The sequence below is a fragment of the Penicillium bovifimosum genome (assembly GCF_028826915.1).
Source record: "Penicillium bovifimosum strain IBT 22155 chromosome Unknown utg000003l_segment0_segment0, whole genome shotgun sequence".
NCBI lineage: Eukaryota > Fungi > Ascomycota > Eurotiomycetes > Eurotiales > Aspergillaceae > Penicillium > Penicillium bovifimosum.
This window is the reverse complement of record NW_026622712.1, coordinates 356,999-373,008: the sequence shown is the minus strand read 5'-3', so window position 1 is coordinate 373,008 and position 16,010 is coordinate 356,999. Positions and strand designations below refer to the sequence as shown.

The 16,010-nt window shown below is 50.4% G+C and overlaps 7 protein-coding genes across 7 annotated transcripts; 3 read left to right on the top strand and 4 right to left on the bottom strand.

Moving 5' to 3' along the window:
- Positions 1-507: 507 nt before the first annotated feature.
- N7515_003194 (uncharacterized protein) lies at positions 508-821 on the bottom strand (the record flags this gene model as incomplete). Its single annotated transcript, XM_056663938.1, has 2 exons — positions 508-698; positions 794-821. The coding sequence occupies 2 exons, from the start codon at positions 819-821 to the stop codon at positions 508-510; spliced, it is 219 nt and encodes a 72-aa protein (XP_056522995.1).
- Positions 822-2,412: 1,591 nt separating this feature from the next.
- N7515_003193 (uncharacterized protein) lies at positions 2,413-2,917 on the bottom strand (the record flags this gene model as incomplete). Its single annotated transcript, XM_056663937.1, has 2 exons — positions 2,413-2,651; positions 2,707-2,917. The coding sequence occupies 2 exons, from the start codon at positions 2,915-2,917 to the stop codon at positions 2,413-2,415; spliced, it is 450 nt and encodes a 149-aa protein (XP_056522994.1).
- Positions 2,918-3,635: 718 nt separating this feature from the next.
- Positions 3,636-6,107, bottom strand: atm1 (ATP-binding cassette Fe/S cluster precursor transporter ATM1; the record flags this gene model as incomplete). Its single annotated transcript, XM_056663936.1, has 6 exons — positions 3,636-3,709; positions 3,759-3,975; positions 4,041-5,087; positions 5,139-5,407; positions 5,457-5,571; positions 5,742-6,107. 6 exons carry the CDS (start codon positions 6,105-6,107, stop codon positions 3,636-3,638), a joined length of 2,088 nt encoding a protein of 695 aa, XP_056522993.1.
- Positions 6,108-6,536: 429 nt separating this feature from the next.
- On the top strand, positions 6,537-8,085 carry N7515_003191 (AIM24 family protein; the record flags this gene model as incomplete). Its single annotated transcript, XM_056663935.1, has 7 exons — positions 6,537-6,705; positions 6,770-6,888; positions 6,950-7,021; positions 7,083-7,253; positions 7,302-7,420; positions 7,474-7,693; positions 7,750-8,085. The coding sequence occupies 7 exons, from the start codon at positions 6,537-6,539 to the stop codon at positions 8,083-8,085; spliced, it is 1,206 nt and encodes a 401-aa protein (XP_056522992.1).
- Positions 8,086-10,106: 2,021 nt separating this feature from the next.
- Positions 10,107-11,688, top strand: N7515_003190 (MCT family MFS transporter; the record flags this gene model as incomplete). Its single annotated transcript, XM_056663934.1, has 4 exons — positions 10,107-10,401; positions 10,454-10,560; positions 10,614-11,197; positions 11,256-11,688. The coding sequence occupies 4 exons, from the start codon at positions 10,107-10,109 to the stop codon at positions 11,686-11,688; spliced, it is 1,419 nt and encodes a 472-aa protein (XP_056522991.1).
- A 391-nt stretch (positions 11,689-12,079) lies between these two features.
- On the top strand, positions 12,080-13,183 carry N7515_003189 (uncharacterized protein; the record flags this gene model as incomplete). Its single annotated transcript, XM_056663933.1, has 2 exons — positions 12,080-12,523; positions 12,608-13,183. The coding sequence occupies 2 exons, from the start codon at positions 12,080-12,082 to the stop codon at positions 13,181-13,183; spliced, it is 1,020 nt and encodes a 339-aa protein (XP_056522990.1).
- A 204-nt stretch (positions 13,184-13,387) lies between these two features.
- N7515_003188 (kinesin family protein) lies at positions 13,388-15,710 on the bottom strand (the record flags this gene model as incomplete). Its single annotated transcript, XM_056663932.1, has 3 exons — positions 13,388-14,917; positions 14,974-15,383; positions 15,443-15,710. 3 exons carry the CDS (start codon positions 15,708-15,710, stop codon positions 13,388-13,390), a joined length of 2,208 nt encoding a protein of 735 aa, XP_056522989.1.
- Positions 15,711-16,010: the final 300 nt, after the last annotated feature.

Here is a 16,010-nt window from a genome sequence, read left to right as displayed (position 1 = left end):
ACCAACCTCGACCTTTGAAGGGCATTTCTACAAGGTCGTCAATAATAGTGTTACTACGTTGCAAAATACCGGGAGATAGGTGTCACGTATAAGCATCAAGTCCGTGGAATTGATCAAGATTCTAAGATAACTCGAAGCTGAAAGCAGCTAACACCCAAACGATCACATCGCAGGAGATATCCAGATCTCGAGAAAAATGGAAAACGCAGGTCCCAGTATATTTTGAATATGGTTGCCTGCCGACACATATCAATCATGAGATTAAGACGTGAAGAAAAAGTAAACAATCCCAAAAGAAAAACAAACATCGCGTGACTATACAGAACGTCGTCGAGACTCCACGGAAGCATCACGCGAAGGTTTATGACAAAAGGAAAAAAGTCTTCAGAAGAGATAGAAGAAAGGTGAAAATGCTAAAGACACGATGAAGTAAACGAATGGCGCCGATAACCCAATGAATCGCTCAGGCATGAATGCAAGCCAGTTGACAGTTCGAAATGACAATCGCTACCGCGATGTCTGGCTGCCCCAGCCTGATGGGCGCCAGCTGCCTGTGGAGTGTTTGGAGACAGTGCTGGTTGGCGAGCTAGCGCCATTGGAGTAAACATACTCGCCGTCGACATACTGCGCGCCCGTGGAGAAGGTGCTGCGGTGCTTGCGACGGGCATAGCGCTGTTCAAGACGGTAGAGCTCGAGTTCTGCCGTGGTGTTAGTTGGCTTTCAGGTTGTATCGCATCGCAGGCTCAAAGTGAGACATCACTTTGCTGGGGTCATTGGGAGCTGCAGAACGTACTGGCTTGTAGCTTGTCGATGAGGCCCATTGTGACGGTTGAAAGATGCAGAAACAGAGATGCTCCAAAGTTGTGGAAAGCTGGCCCTGAGATTTGTTCCTGGCGAGAATTCTGAATTCGGTAGGCAAGCGACAATCGTTCCCGTATGCAGTGGTGGGACGTAATGTGAGTTGGTGAGATATCGGGAGTTGCTCTGCAGAACCACGGGTCAGTGTCCGATTATCAACCATGGAAGCTGAACACCGGTCCACGGCTGGCTTCAAAGCATCAGAGGTTATTCTTACTTACAATGATCGAGCTGTTTCAGTAAGCGCTGATGTAGAGGCTGAGACGGAAGATATGCAGGAGTGCCGCGTGGAGGATATACGAGGGTCTGGAATGGTCGGATCTCCGGACTAGTAAAGAATGTTGCAGAGCTTTAAAATCAATTGAATGAGAGGAATGGCGATGGAATATCACCGGAAATGACGATTGATCACTACGTAGAGTATCAATTGTAGTAATTACAAGGTAGAGAAGAAGAAGAGAAGCATTGAAGAAAAGAAAGGGGGTGTGGGGGGAAAGAACGAACGGACCTGACTAAATTAGCGCGAGTCAATATCCTGAGAGGGGCTAGAGCGCCCGGTCTGGCGCATGCGTTTCATCTAGAAATCCATTTTATATTCACTGCTATGCGGTAAATAATTAGTTTGAAAATGGATGTTTGTATTGAGAGCACCTTATGCAAAGAAAACATGCAAACATAACCCCAATTGAAGCATATTGCCAGGATTCTGTTACTTTTTAAAGAACCACGCGACATCGTTCTCGACGTTCTCGAGTCTCGACGTTCCCGAATTGCACAGACCTCTGTAGACCCGCGACCGATATTAATCACGCATACACGCTAGGTTGGATGCGACAAGGCATACATTTTAGATCAAGATCATAACAATTTTAGCTCGATTCGATCGTTCTAGCTCGAGAGGGGTTGACTTCTCCTATCAGAATTGTAGGGAGAAGGTGGATAATTTCAAGCACAGTCACCAAATGTCTGTGCTGGGCCGCACACGTGGGAAAAGAGGCTATTTGGCCACTAATGGCCCACTAGGCCCGAAGTATTCCAATTTCCAATAGATAGAACCATCACCATAACGCAACTTTGAGGCACGACTGCTTATATATTGAGGCCGTGTCTAAACAAGGTATCAGAAATGCTACTAACCAGATGATTCGACAGGGGCTCTATGAGTATACTGGCCCTGGCGCCACTACTTGCACACGTATTATTGCTATCCCTCGGGACATACAACTACAACTACAAGGCGATCATAATCAGGGCAACAGTTTTCTAGATTCTCTCTTCAAAAATCCAAATTATCAACCCTCATCCATCTCACTCTCATGACCAGTGGTCATTCCTAGATCAGAGAATCCAATCTCAACCGACAACGAATATACAAAAATCCCCACCGAGAGGGCAAGCAAGAACTATTCCAAAAACTGGGTCAGGTCCAGTTGGTAGTGGCGTGAAGTACCCCTCGCTTCAAGTCCAAACAAACCCGATCCACCTCTTGCAATATTTCCTGCGTGCCCTCCCGCCAGGACTTTTTGTACGTTCCCGTGGGCAGATAATTGACGTTTACTCCGGCCAGGAAAGACCCAAAGCAGCCATGGTGCGAGCAGACGAATCAATGGGTGTGCTCGAGTCGACGTGCACGGCACCGATGATCGCCTGCATAGTAGTGATCATCATACTCTCTTCAACAACCCCGCGGTGGGATCCGTCTAGAAGAATAAACTTGTCGATGCCGAGGTTGAAACCTTGGATGCAAAGGTGCCCTTTCCCGGTCCTCTCTTTCAGGACCGCTTCAATTCCCTCTGTGATGGACAACCGTCAGTATTGAGGCATCACAGTCGATCTAGACATGCTTACTGAGACTTTCGTTCTTGCGAAAGCCATCGGCTGAAAGAACGAGCCGCATACTCGCAGCACCAACAAGACGAAGTTGCTTATTGTATGGGTGGTGGAGTGCTTTGCGGATCAAAGCAGGGTCGTTAAAGTTATAATTGATCTTCTTCTCGAAGATCTTGAGCTGTTCAACCGAGGACAGCGGCTGAGAGTATTGATCCGCCATACTATACATGTTGGGGTCTTGGGATTGGATGGAAGTCTGAATTCTTCTAGATGGGCGAAAGTGTTTTGAAGGATGAGATGTCCAGAATACTACGCCAGTATTTATATTGAGCCGACGAAGGATAAGAGGATACGAACGGCCCCTCTGGGGGCGGAACTGAATTGGAAACTGGACTGTCGCCTATCCTATCGGTTAAAGCGCCTAGTTGGTATCTTTTGGGCAATGATTGGGTGATATTCCAGGCTGTTCGAGACTCCCATCACCCATGCATTTGCTACATGTAGCCTTTCCTGGCACGGCTTTGCTTCTCTTTCCTGTTCCGGAGAGAATATGCGGATTTGAGCGACATTTCGATGCGGATTGGATACACGTGCCATCTTTCATGTCGTTTGCTGCCAAAAGAGGGGGCGTTGTAGTCGTGGCCCTATCCTCTGGATTCCGGCCTCCGCCTCATATGCACCCGGGTGATAAGCTGTGCATGAGGCTCCGTCGCCGTCCACTGAGGGCATGGTCGCCTACCACGCACAGTCAACGAGGCGCTTTTGAAGGACCATGACTGAGAAGATAAAGATATTCCTCTCTGCAAGTACACATCACAAATCTAGTAGGCCTCACGTTTTGATTCTTTGGCAGAGAGCCGATAGAAAGTAGAAGATGATAGCGAGCATGCTGCTAAAACTCATGTTTCAATAAGGCTACAAACTCTACGGAGATCTTCATTTGGATCTTACACCTTGGGCTCACTATCTTCCGCCTGGTTGCGCTCCAGATCCACATCCTGGGCCATGGACCTCTCCTGGGCTAAAATGGAGTTAGCAGTGAGTACAGATGACAAGGGATGACGACTTACTGCTCCACAGCTCGGCATAGATGCCGTTGCGGTCGAGAAGCTCACGATGCGAACCTAACTCTGCAGCTTGACCGTCCTTCAAGACCAGGATCTGGTCACTGTCGCTGATTGTGCGGAGGCGGTGCGCCACAAAGACGCTGGTGCGTTTCTTCTCTTTGAGAATGCTGTTGATGTTCTGGAGCAGGGCCTGCTCCGTGTATGTGTCCAGGGCGGATGTCTAGAGAGAGGAAGTGAATGTTAGATGGGTTACGTCGCTAGTGGATAAGAAGGATGATAGCGTACCGCCTCATCAAAGAATAACAATGCTGGGTCCTTCAGGATCAACCGAGAGATTGCAAGCCGCTGTTTCTCGCCACCAGAGATCATCATACCACGCTCGCCAACTGCAGTTTCGTAGCCATCTGGCAGTCCCTCGATAAGCTTGTGGATATGGGCCCGCTCTGCAGCTCGGCGTACTTCTTCGTCCGATGCATCGATCCGTCCGTAGCGGATGTTGTGGGAAACAGTATCGTTGAACAGCGGGGTATCCTGAGGCACCACTCCAATCGCCTTGCGGAGACTCTCAAGAGTCACATCGCGGACATCCTGGCCGTCGATCAGAATGCGGCCAGAATTGACGTCGTAGAAGCGGAAGAGTAGACGCAGGATCGTAGACTTGCCGCAGCCGCTAGGGCCGACAATCGCGAACTTTTGTCCAGCTGGGATAGTGAAGGTGGCATTCTTCAGGATTGGTCGCTCTGGATGGTATCCGAAAGTGACGTTCTCGAAGCGAATTTCACCGCCCCGCGTCAGTTGCAGCGGCTTCGCATCTGGCTTCTCCTGGATGGTAACATTCACCTTTTGCAGGTTGAAAAGCGTCTCCATGTCCAGTAGCGACTGGCGCAGCTCACGGTAGACAGATCCCAAGAAGTTGAGTGGGACGGAGAGCTGGAAGACCAGCTGGTTAACCATGACCAGGTCACCGACAGTCAAGTTTCCATTTGCAACTCCATTGCAGGCCATGTACATCATTGCGGCCAGCGCAGAGGAAAAGATCATGTTCTGACCAGAGTTGAGGAATGCCAGAGACGTAGTCACCTTGATTGACGCATCTTCATACTTCTTCAAGGCCTTGTCATATCGTGCTACTTCGAATTTCTCGTTATTGAAGTATTTGACGGCCTCGTAGTTGATGAGTGAGTCCACAGCAACGGTTGCTCCGCGATTGTCAGCCGCATTGGCCTGTCTCCGGAACTTTGTTCGCCACGCTGTCGTAGTGATGGTGAATGCGGTATATGCTATCATTGTTGTGGTTGTGATGGCGGCAAATTGGAGGCCATATTGATAAGTCTACAGCTGGTTAGCGGAGTGAATTAGGAACCGGCTGTCGGTGTATCATACCAGGATACCGCAGACAAGTGAAATCTCAAGTGCTGTGGGAACCACGTGGAAAACCATGGAAGTGAGGAGGAAACTGATGCCCTTAGTACCGCGATCAATTGCACGAGTCAGACCTCCAGTCTGCCGAGAGAGGTGGAAGTTAAGATCCAGGCGCAACAGATGTTCAAAAACATTTGATGCCACTTTCCGTATTGCCTTTTGCGCAACGCTAGCAAAGACCGCATTGCGGAGTTCTTGGAAAAGTGTAGCTCCAATTCTGGTCACACCGTCTAGAACCAGTCAGCGATAGTCCTGTCTTCCGATAGACTGTATCCTTACAGGCAATGATCATTGACCCAGCCACGGTATAGGCCGTTCCACCGACGGAAGCAAAGTCGATGTTCATTGAGTCGACAATGTTCTTGAAGTAGAAGGGAACCTCCACGTTGAGAATCTGTGTTGGGTTTTCATTAGCATAATCGATTCAATTGCACTGATAGACGATGCCAACCTTTGCTCCAATAAGGAGTGAAAGTGCGGAGCTAACACGAAGCTTTGTGCCCCAGTCATTCTAACGACCAGTCAATATCCCGTTACTCTATGACAACGACACTCGGATATTACCTTGGGCCACAGGTACTTGGCCATTTCCTTCATGATAGCCCAATCTGCCTTCCTTTGTTCCTTTTTCGACTCTGCAGGCTCGCCCAGCAAGTCCTTCTTCGGCGTGGTCTTCGCATTGCCGCTGCCTTCCGACTTGACGACTTTGGCATCTGCTAGTTGCGACGGTGCGGTGTTCGCACCAGACCCAGGTCCGACAGATACGCCATTCTTGTCTGTAGGATGGCTCGGCGGGGGGTTGTTATACGACATGAACAGACGCAGTTGCGCCGCGCCGTTGAGTCGTGTGCTTCGAGGCCGGCAGGCGAAGCTCGGAAAAGCGAATTGCGCCGTGCGCCAGCACGGTGATCGTGCGGCCCTGAGCAGCATGGCTGCTTGGTAGAATTGTATCGAGTTCCAAGGGTAGTTCGAGTCACCTAGGGAACAATCAAGAGCGCATGATGGGTGCGAACAAGTAGAATTGACGTGCCGCAGTAGGAAGCTATCTCCGATAGCTCGTGGGGGAAGTGAAATCGCCGGCTTCGGAGGAAAACTCGTGGTTTCTCTGTGCAGAGTCCGAGATGGTTGCAATTGGTTAAGGAAACATAAATGTAAATTGGTCAGAAAGCAGGAGGTGAGTTTTTATAGCAAAACATCCAATGTCGCAATCACGAGGGTCAAATCACGAGGTCAGTTGTGTACTTCCTTCGTAGACATCGCGCTCTCGGGCCCACGATTTCCCGATTTCCCTTCCAATGTTTCGTCACAACTGACGTAAATTCTTCCCTTCTGGCGTCTTCACTCTTTATTTCATACACCATGCGCCCCGTCCAGCGAGGTGTTCGGACTCTGTCCTGGACTAGAGTTGTTCCTCGCTTTCATCGGCAAACGCGATGCGTCCAGATTCGCGCCGCGCCCTCGGGAGTGCCTACGGTCAATGGCGATAATCTGCCTCTCGCTAGCACGCCGGTCTCTGTTGAATCACGAGGTAAGGGAGTCTTGGTTGTGGCGGGAAGTTTGATTGTGAGGCATGAACTGACAATGATGCTTAGATGCACGATTTGACGTCGTTGGCGCTCCGTATTCACTTCTTTCCGTTTCGCTTTCGGCCTCGCAAAACCTATACACACGCCGCGGAACACTGGTTGGATTAAGCGGCAAGGCGGATAATGTATGCGATCTCGCAATGGGAACATTCTGAAGGGATCGTCAGGTTAACGCATGGTCTGCAGGTGGTTTCCACTTTGAGCGTTCTAGAACCCTTCCGGCGGGCTGTTGTTGGAGTGCCCTTCCTTTATCAGAAGGTAAGATGCGCGAGCCAGATGAGGTCTTGACTGTGGAAAGCGGCGATTGACAAGTTTCTAGATTTCCTCCGCAAGCCCCGTCACAGCCCTTGTTTCCGTTCGATCGCCCAACACTTCTTTCGCCGTCGTGAACGTGAATGGTTCTGTGGATTGGATGGTTGTCCAACGACGAGCTTTGCTTGCATGGACAGGCCGGTCTCTAAATATCAAGCCGACTATCAATGGTAACTTGGTTAGTGCGGCTTTTCCCGCTTGACCTGCAACAAGCTAATTTTGACAGAGCCTATCTCACTGGGGTAGCTCCGAGGTGACTGGCAGAGGTTTAATAGCGCTGGTTGGAAACGGCCAGCTATACTCCGTCGAATTGAAGGACGGCGAGCAGTATATTGCGCATCCCAGGTATGACCTACAACGACAATGGTACGTCTAGCATCGCTAATATCTGACGGCAGCAACGTGGTCGCTTACACCATGTCTTCTAACCCCCCTCGCCCCTACCGCTTCAAATCCACCACTCTCAATTTCCAGGTCCCTAGTCTGAAGACGCTACCAAGGCTACTACAGAATGCCAAGTTCATCCGGGATGTGTCTGATTCAAAGGCATACCAATCCACCATGCGATGGTTCCACAAGCTGCGCACATGGTCTCGTATGACCATCTGGGGAGATAGAGTATGACATTCCGATTCTTGGTACTACAGGTTACACCCGCTGACTTTGTCATCTAGCTCTTCCTGCAATTTGACGGCCCCACAACCATTATCGTGCAATCCCGTGGTCCTCGCCTCAACGATGTGTTGTCCACAGAGGACGCCAACGAGATTGCCAATGTCCCTCGTGGATTCACCCAACCTGCCTCTCCCTCCAAGGAAGGTGAGAAGACACCTGCCTCTAAATCCAAGGAAGGCGAGAAGACAGAGGCCGAGCAGGCCGTGAGCAACATCCCTGGCCTAGAACGCCCTGTCGAGGATATGGTACAGGAAGTCAAGGGAGTTAGCCAGAGTGTCGCGAAGGTTCACAAGGGTGGAAAGGTCGAGGTTGAGGAAGTTGGTCGCACGAACTAGATAGACAGACTCGCTTAAAGGGGGTCGGCTTGGGGAGGTTCTCTTCGCACTGGATTTTGTGCGGACTAGAGCTGTCTCCATTTGGGATGATTTTCACGTTGCATCCTGTACAATATGGGCATTTCTTTATACTGGCAATTACCGCTTGAAAAATCTCTTTCCTCTTTGCTTCTGTTTTCCAACTCCTATACCGCTAGGCCTATTAGGTTCATTCTCCACGTAGGAAGGAAGGACGAAGAGAGAACTTAAGTTGCTGACTTTGCCGTGGCCAATCCACTATATTCAATCCCCTCATGCAAATCAGACAGGGTCTGAGCTATGGCATGATCTTTGTGGAACTCCAAAGTCAGTGAAGACACTCGACAGCCCAACCGGGCGAGTCCTTTCGTTTTGACTTCGCCCAGCCGAACTGAGAGGGCCACTGAGTGATGTGGCGTCAACCCTCATGTGGCCAATGCATGAATCTCTTGTACTTCTTACCTAAAAGTGCGAACTCGCGTGGCAGTTGTCCCTTGCTTAACGCCCCTCGGTATCAACGCATCATGAACTAATCGATGGGACTGTCATGTGTCAGTGCTCTGCATATCGGTGGGAAAATATGGGAAAATATTTTCTGGACTAAAGTAGTACGTCAATCAAAAGGTAAGAAGGTATGCTCTTCAAGCCTGTCCGTAGAGCAATCTAGTTCTGTGACTCGTGATGAGGGAAGTCGTCTACATGATCAGATAACTTATCCTCTAGGTAGTGTAGCCGGATGAACATAGCATTCCCCATACATCTGATCATATATGAGCAAGCGATATACATCGCGTGTAAGATGTTCCATCCAGAATGTAGTTCATTTCTGTTACAGGTATGTAGGGCATGGACGTCCTTCAGTTTAGGTTTATACCCACGTGGATTGTGAGATATAGCCGATTCTTGAAGAACCAAGTGTGCATAATAGCTTCTCCTATGTTTGTTTCATTTACAATAACTATTCATTTCCATCCCTTCCAAAGCAAACAGAGCCTGGGCCCAAACCAAGTTCAGACAGGGGGAATTCCGCTTTCCCAGATGGAAGAAAGGTCCTGGGATTAGACCGGGATGGGCCGAGTCAGGATGCCGAGTGACAGTGACTTTGTTTGTATGAGGTGCATAACAGATCTCAAACGAGTTTTGTCCTTGTTTCATTATTATTTACATCCACGGTTTATGATGGAAGTTTCAGGGGTCGGGGACTCAGGTGGGACAGGTTGAAACTCTAAATATCCGCAAAGCTTGAACAAATCAGATAAAATGACCAATCCAATGCCAGGACCAATGGTAGTTAACCATGGAATCTCCATCACAAAACTCGGGCACCAAACTCGGGCTAGTCACTAAATCCGCTTCGGCCTTCGGGCCTTCGGGCCTTCGCATTTAAATTTCCTGATGCAGTTTTCACCTACATCGAGACCTTCTAACGGCCGCTTGTTAGCCTCGAGATCCATAGAGGCTTGATTTACTTGCATATTGACCAACCGTATCGTAGCAAGTACCTATGCTTTGCCTGTTCTAGTGGGACCGCGTATCGGTCTAGTGCGAATCGCGTATCGCAAAAGACAAGGATGATCCAGCTCGGACTTAGCGATGGCCGAAGACGCCATTTCCTTTCTTATTTTTCTGTTCTCCCGACTCACATCGTCCCTGGTTTCCATACTTAAGAGGGAGGAGATCGTTGGCAGTTCAGCCCTAAGTCTCTGAAACTCCAGAGAAAAGCCATAACATTTCGCCATTCTCACAGAAATTCTTCGTCACCAAGCTGGAAGCTATATCCACTTTTCATCAAACGGTGATATTAAGGTGAGTCTGCATTTTGAATCGGTCTTGTCCAACGGCGCACAGTCTGCAGTTGTTCATCTTATACTTCCTGTACCTTCCCGTCTGGTGTTCGAGTACTGCTCTATAAAACATCGCTTTAGTTCGTCAGGTTTCAGATGCTAATCATCTCATTCTTCAGTAGATCCAAGACGTCTCGGTTATCTTCCGACAAACAGAGGATGTCTTCCAACGTTGAGAAGGAGAACGCCTCCTCCGTCAACACGGTTACCAACGAGCAACACTCCGAGCAATCGGTCCCTACTGTCAGCGTACAGGGACAGAATGACCTCGAAAAGGGACACGAACTCGAAGCTGACAAGGCCGAAGCCCAGCCGCCTATCGAGAAGTCAACTGCCGCTGGCCCAGCACCGGCACCATCAGCCATAGGCCCGCCTCCAGATGGAGGTGCCCAGGCCTGGCTGACTGTACTCGGCGCATTCTGCGGTCTCTTTGTCAGCTTCGGCTGGATCAATTGTAAGTCTCGTCTGCTATAACCATCCAACATGATGCTGATACCATTACCCAGGCATTGGAGTCTTCCAGGAGTACTATGAGAGCCACCAACTGAGCGACTTCTCCACCAGCACAATAACATGGATCACATCACTGGAGACCTTTATGATGTTCTTCTGCGTATGTATCTACCATCCCTCTCTATACCACATACCCATCTAACATCCACACAGGGTCCAGTCTTCGGTATCCTCTTTGACAGATACGGCCCCCGCTGGATCCTGCTCTTCGGCACCTTCCTCCACGTCTTCGGGCTGATGATGGCTTCCTTGTCTACGGAGTACTATCAGTTCATCCTTGCCCAAGGAATTTGCAGCCCCATCGGCGCAAGCGCAATTTTCAACGCCTCGGTCAACTCCGTCACCAGCTGGTTCGCCAAGCGTCGTGCGTTCGCACTCGGCGTCACTGCCTCTGGATCTAGTGTGGGCGGTGTCATCTTCCCGATCATGGTCCACAAGCTCATTCCTCAGGTTGGGTTCCCATGGGCTATGAGGATCTGCGCCTTTGTGATCTTGTTCATGTTGGGCATTTCAAATTTGACCCTGAGGTCGAGATTCCCTCATCGGCCCAAGCCATTCGAGATACTGGGTTTCTTGAGACCGTTAACAGACTTGAAGTTCTCGCTCACGCTTGCTGCGGCATTTTGCTTCTTCTGGGGCATGTTCCTACCCTTTACCTTTATAATTACTTATGGAGAGAGACACGGCATGTCACCCGGTCTGGCGGCCTACTTAATCCCTATCTTGAACGCAGCAAGGTAAGTTCATTATCCCCAGTGCACCCATTCAGAATTTTAAAATCTAACCAGAACACAGTGTCTTCGGTCGCACACTACCTGGCTACCTGGCTGACAAGATCGGCCGGTACAACATGATGGTGGTGACGTCCTTTTTCTCTGCCATCCTCGTTCTTGCCCTCTGGCTTCCATCCAGGGGCAACGCCCCGGTGATTGTCTTCAGCGCACTCTACGGCTTTGGTTCAGGAGCATTTGTCTCGCTGGCACCGGCTCTCGTCGCCCAGATCTCGGACCTTCGCGAGGTCGGCATGCGCAATGGAACATTCTTTGCTGTTCTGTCGTTTGCAGCGCTCACTGGCACACCGATTGGTGGTGCTTTGGTGCCAGATGTGCTGCACGGTGATTACACCAGGCTGCAGGTCTTTTGTGGGGTTGTCATGCTTGCTGGGTCGGTTCTGTTCCTTCTGGCGAGGGGCGTTGTGGGTGGCGGCTTCAAGCTGAACAAGGTGTAAGGGCTACACTGGAACTTGCATGGTATTTTGGCGTTGGAGGGGATGGGGGCCATGCTGACCCTCGTGTTTGTAGTGGCTTAATAGATTACTGGAATAATAGATTAGAGCACGACCAATTGTATATAATGAAGTTTTTGGAATCAAAAAGTGATATTCATGGGCAGTGGCAGACGTAGCACGACAGTCACGTGACACACGAGCCCCTATTACAGATTGCTTCGCTACTAACGCTCAGCAACAAGAAAAAACGTGAAAAGATGAAATTAAATTCTTACCCTAACCTCCGAGGCTCTGCCTTGGCAGAAACATTATGATCATTATCCGTACTCCGTAACTACTTCAGTCTTCTATCCCAACCCCTATCGTATATACACCATCCCATCCTCCAACAATGTCCCTCCTCTCCTCAATCACCGACTTCCTCCAAGCCCTCCGCGGCACAAACCCAACCCCCCTCCCAGACCCTAGCCCACCACCAACCCTAACAAACAAATGGATAATAATAACCGGCTCCAACAACGGCGTAGGCCTCGAAGCATGCAAACTCTTCGCAAAATGGGGCGCAAATCTCCTCCTCGCCTGTCGCGAGCAGCCTCCATCCTGGGAACTCACCCCCGCATCCGCAGTAGAAACATGCAAAGACCTCGCTGTCGCGCACGGCCACACATCCACAATCGAAGCTTGGCCCCTTGATCTGGCTGATTTCGGCAGTGTCGAGGCTTTTGCGAAGAGGTGGTTGCTAAGCGGTCGTGTTTTGGATGTTCTGGTTAATAATGCTGGGATTGCGGCGGATCAAGGGGAAGAGACGGGGGATGGGTTTAGGGTTATTTATCAGGTCTGTTTTTCTCTTTTCTTTGCTTTTTTTGGAGATTGTGACGATGTCGAGTGTGTATGTCCATTCTAAATCCCAGTAATGTAGGTCAACTTCCTCTCCCAAACCCTTCTAACCCTTCATCTCCTCCCATCTCTCTCCCGTGCCAACAATCCCCGCATCCTCTGTACAACGTCTTGCTCGCACCATTTCGGCATTTTCGATTTGGATACGCTTGAGCCAAAACAGAAACAGCAACAGCAACGGAAAGGAACAAATGATTACGGGAATAGTAAGCTTTTTCTACAGATGTGGGTTGCGGAATTACAGAGGAGACTCGATAATCACCTGGAATACAACCACATCACGATCAATGGGTTGCATCCTGGGTTTGTTGAGACGGGGATTTGGGAGGGGCTGAGGAGTGTTGGGAAGATGTCTGCTGGCGTTGCGGGCTTGGTACGGTGGTTTTCTGTTACAGCGAGGCAGGGCGGGTTGGCCGTTGCTGTTGTTGCTGTCGGGTTGGAGGGGAAGGAGGGTGGGGGGAAGTATTTCAATCGGGTTTGGGAGGCGAGGGCGAAGTTTTGGTCTCAGGATCTTGAGGCTAGAGGGAGGCTGTGGGGGAAGGTGGATGAGGTGCTTGATTTGAGGGAGAAGGGGCTTTTGGGTGGGTTGGGCGGTTGATAATTCTGTGACCTTGAAGTTAAAATGATTGGCGATGAGATGGAAGAAGAGAAGCTAAAATGGATTCGAAAGTATGTGTAGGCAGGATACCTATGAAGAAGTGTATTGACACGAAACGCCCGAGCACCGTCGCTGAAGGATGATGCAAATTAAAAAAAAGAGAACCCCACTTATGCCCCCAGTATATGCCACCAAATGCAGCAATCAAGCCAATACGCCTTGTCTCATGTTCTCAACCGTCTTCACCCCGACCCCCTTTAGCTGGCTCAGCTCTGCCAGGCTGCGGACCTCGAACCGGTATGCATCGTCGGCATCCATTGATGTCTGGTCCATTTCGCAGAGGCAATCGACAAGGGCCTCTGCTTTCTTTGCGCCGACTCCCTTCAGCATTTTGATCTGGCTGACGTCACGCGAGTTGATGATCGACAGCAAATGCATAGTCCGGGGAGAACTGTCAAGAAGCTCTGGATCTTCCTCAATCTGGGCGAGCTTGGCCAAAGCACGCTTCTTGTGTTGTGGACGAGGGACATCCTCATCACTAGAGAAGCCATTGTAGGTTAAGTCCATGTGGTCATCGTCACGACTGTTTGCTTGGCGCTTGCCGAGGGTCTGTGTAGAATCCTTCTTGAGGGAGAGCATGCTGCCCGTCTTCCCCTTAGGCGGTGATGGCGCTTTCTGCTCCCAAGCCTTTGCGTGTACCCGCTCCTTTAGGGTAGCAATCTTGCCTGCCAGCTTCTGATTATGGGGGAAGTGAGGAGCTGCCAGTTGGTACATCCGGAGCGCCGACCCGTCTTCACCACGGGCCTGGTGTTGCTTGGCCATTAGCAGGTATGATAGACCCTCAGCCCGCGCATCCTCTGTGCCCTCAATGCGCTGCTCCAATTGTTCCAATCGCCTTTGGAGCTGTTCGTTGAGTTCACGGACTTGCGTCTGCTTGGATTGCTCACTCACAGCTCGCATAGCCAACATCTCCTCCACCTTCTTCTCGACCATCTCCTCAATCCTGGCAGCTGATAGGTCATCATATTGCGCGGCAGATTGTGCACTCAGCGGCTGGCGAGCGGGCTTTAGTGATGGAAGGCCGGACGGAGCGTTGGACAGAGAGGTACGTTTCGGCGCCTCCGGTTTCCGGATCTGACTAACAAGCTTGGCCTGCGGCTTGTCAGAATATACGCTGAACGCCTTCACGGGTTTGTCATCATCTCTGGCTGCGGCATCCTTTATAGGTGCCGGCATGTTCACATTCACAGAAGCTGTCAATGCACGCAAAGGTTGTCGCGTGCCTGCCAGAGATGGCCGGATTGATGGCCGCGCCGGCCCCTTGAACATCGGATCATTCTCTACTTCGCGGACCTCAATCTTCCGTGTGCGATTGGCGACGTTCAGAGAGCTAATCGTGTCCAGTTGATAAGACCGCACAGGGGCAAGGTTGAGAATCATCACTGTCAAGCCATTGTTCTGTCCAAGGGACAAGATCCTTGTCATCTTGGACTCGCGGTACGGAATGCGGTGCTGCTTCTTGTTGATAGCCTCAACACACTGCGCCAGAACGAACAGACTCTTGTTGATGCTTGCCGATTCGACCATACGTTCCTTATCATTCTCCGTCCGTCGATTGTCTTCGGATCCTGCAAGATCAATAGCGGAAACAGTACTGACGCGAATCTTGTCAGGGGTCGTAACGGTGACCTTTACGCCAAGAATGGCATGTGATCGAGATGAATGAGCGTTGAGCTAGATGTTGATGTTTAGCGGGAGATCCCTAATTCCAATCTGACATAATATCATACCTTTGTTGCGGAAGTAGACCGATTGGTGTTGGCCTGGTCATACAGCTGCTCAAACTCCTTCAGAGTAGTACATGGCTTCTCGCTGAGGCCACAAACCACGGTTTTTCCACCATTATCCCGGAGGGGGAGGCCCGCCAACGTGCGCTTCTCTGGCGGCTCGAACAAGTCGTAAACCTTGTCGTTATAAATCTCGTAGTAGCTCAGAGCAACCTTGACGGTAGTATTCCCTTCGGTATCTTTCTCAATCTTCTTGCTGCGTCTGTAGATACCGCTGAGTAGTCGGGGAATCACCCCCCGGTCCGCCAGGGTTTTGCCGCCGCGCATGGTGTGTGTTTTTCCTGTTCCGGTGACGCCGTACGCAAAGAGGGTTACGTCAAATCCGTTGAGCAGGTGCTTGATCGTTGGCGCGACTGTAACTCCTGTCAATACACCGATCCATCGCAGGCATGTTGAGGTTGGAACAACTCACCCTCAGCATCGAACAGCTCCTGCTGCGAAACCGTTGCGTCGTACACGCCATTGAACTGGAAAGCATACTCCTCCCCCTCATTCTTGGGGTTTGGAATCCGCACCACGTTATCCCTGTCCCTCAATGCCGCCAATTTCTTGTCGCTCTTGTCGCCAATTGAAGATTGGCGAGATTTGGAGTCGGCTGCAGACCCTGTGCGAAGGATCACATCGGCCTCTCGTTCGGATTTCAAAAGGGGACGAATGCGCGCGACAACTCGGACACTCATTGTGGCGGAAGGTTCATTCAATCGTGCGATGGGCTGATACCTGGGCGTCAAGTCGATTCAATGCAAACAAATCCAACGGAATGACCAGAACTGAAGTAGAGCCCCCAAAGAACAATTAAAATCCCCCAAAGAAAAAAAGAAACGAAACTAGCTACTTGTCGACGTATGCAGGACTTGAGGTTGTGGAACGTGTGGAGGAGGTCACTTGTGCAGCAGCCGAAGCGCCTGTTGTTGGCAGGGCAACCGCTGTCATACACAGTAGTTACCCTCAGCATTCTTGGATATTCGAGCACCACAACG